This window comes from Propithecus coquereli, unplaced genomic scaffold (genome assembly GCF_000956105.1).
Source record: "Propithecus coquereli isolate 6110/MARCELLA unplaced genomic scaffold, Pcoq_1.0 Scaffold65, whole genome shotgun sequence".
Taxonomy (NCBI): domain Eukaryota; kingdom Metazoa; phylum Chordata; class Mammalia; order Primates; family Indriidae; genus Propithecus; species Propithecus coquereli.
This window is the reverse complement of record NW_012152507.1, coordinates 1,256,404-1,258,584: the sequence shown is the minus strand read 5'-3', so window position 1 is coordinate 1,258,584 and position 2,181 is coordinate 1,256,404. Positions and strand designations below refer to the sequence as shown.

The 2,181-nt window shown below is 34.1% G+C and overlaps 1 protein-coding gene across 1 annotated transcript in view; it reads left to right on the top strand.

The window, feature by feature from the left end:
- The window catches only part of TTC29 (tetratricopeptide repeat domain 29), a 227,020-nt gene that overhangs the window by 140,747 nt on the left and 84,092 nt on the right, over positions 1–2,181 (top strand). Inside the window, exon 11 of the mRNA XM_012660038.1 lies at positions 1,802–2,026. Within this exon, the coding sequence (XP_012515492.1) occupies positions 1,802–2,026 (225 nt within the window). The remainder of the gene's footprint in view (positions 1–1,801; positions 2,027–2,181) is intronic.

Below are 2,181 nucleotides of genomic sequence, written 5' to 3'. Positions count from 1 at the left end.
ATTTGTATTGTTTCTCAATCACAGTTTACTTAACTGGCATACAAATATTTTTGATACAATTTTATTTTTTCTAATTACTCTTTTTCTCACATAAATTCTATGTTTTATACTTTGAGATAAGAGAAAGAATTGTTCACCACAACAAACAAAAATTATTGTTGATCTAATATAGAGGGACTCTGTTTAAATTAACAAATTTTAGTTGGAATGAGTCACTTGAATAAACAGTTGTCCTGAACTGTCCTTGTGGGCATATAACACAGTGTTATGTGTGCTGCTCATGTATGTAACATAACCATCACACAAGCCCTATTTCTCCCCCTCCTCACCTTGCCAGCACCTTCTTTATTCAGTTTGACCACTCTCGGAACTTCATGATTACGTCAGTAAGGGTTCATGGAGATGAGAATGCATTTTATTGGTCCTGATGTGTGCTATAAAGCTATTCCTGTGGTATTCTTATATCCATTTCTTTCACAAAATGTTGTGAGAAAGTAACTTGAAAACTCATATAGTAAAACATTCTGTCTTGTAATGGTTTCTTTTCAAAAGAGCATGCATGCATGTTTTTGTTTGTGTGTTTGGGGGTGGGGAGAAGGGAGGCGAGTGGAGGGGAGGGTTATGTCAGTGAATAGAGGAAATGGTGTTCCCTAGAGCCTTTACAAGTACAGGCCAATCCTAGAGGTAATACCCTCCTCTGGGGAAGAATTTTTAATGAGGATTTTCAGAAGATTTGGGAGTAGCAGAAGATAGTCTCTTCTCTGAGACTCAATTTCATTATCTGTAAAATAAGGATAATTTTCTTCATAGGCAAATACGTGAAGGTTAATGACATGATACATGTGAAGTATTTAGCACTGGTCCTAATGCTTCATAAGAGCTAGGTAAACACTATCTGTGGACAATAGCTTTTAGGAGAGATGAGGATGACAAAAATTTGAATTTTTGCAACATGAAATATTGCAAAGGACTTATTGAAAAGATAGATATTTAAATGATCACTTGATTTGTGCTAATGCTCTCAAAATAATATTTTTTAGAAATTTTGAATAACTCAACATTCTCAGTTCAGAAGAATGGCATGCACACAATATAGTTAGATACGTAGAATAAACAATATTTGATAGCACAACAAAGTGACTCTAATCAACAATGAGTTAATATTTATTGTATGCCTGTATGAAAACATCACATGTACCCTGTAAATATATATGTACCCATAATAATTAAAAATTTTTAAAAAAGAATGACATGCGTACATGGGAAAACAAGAACAGTAACTGAATCCACAGATAAATACGTTTATTTTCACTGGCTACTAATTAAAGGAATTGGCTGAAAATGACCATTTGCTGTGACTGAAAACAAAGATAGTTAAATATATTTCATTACGTAAATCCAACTCTATGAGTAATAAAATTCTGTCCAAATCAATGTGAATTGGTTCACTCATTCCCAAACTTCTTTTTGTTACCATGTATTAGGTTGAACCGTATGAAACTGCCAGCATTTGATCACTTTTTATCCACAAGAACTCAAGTTTCATACAGTTTAAATGAATAGATACAATTTCCAACTGAATTAATTTGAAGATAATGAATGGTGAGTAATCACAACCGTTTAAAAAAAGGACCTTCTTCTGATAGAGAGCCTGCTTGCCATCCCTTTCTTCTTGAAGATGAACTGCTATAACTGTTGGAAGATCAGTGTGGCACATGCCAGGGTCAAGTGTGCAAATATGTGAAACAGTGAAATAAAAATTAAGGAAAAATTATTTTTCTTATCTCTCTTACCTTTTTAGGGACACTACAACAAAGCTTCTGAATACTTTCAGCAAGCTTTTGACGCAACAGTTGGGGAAATGAACATGCCTCTGATGGAGGAAACAAAAGTTCATTACGGAATAGCAAAAGCCCATCAGATGATGCTGACAGTGAACAGTTATATAGAATCTGCAGATCTTACCAGCCTTGGCTACCTGCTCTCGTGGAAGGAGACTAGAAGCGACATTGAACCTCATCCAGTTGTGGGTAAGGCATTGGTTTTTGAAAACATTTTAGTTGTTGTGTCATTCTTAATGGTTAAATCATTTTCATTGGAAAGGTTTATTCAACCATTGGTGATTTTAATTTGATTGATAATTTTAATTTTATTGATTCCTTAGTACATGCAATTTGCATA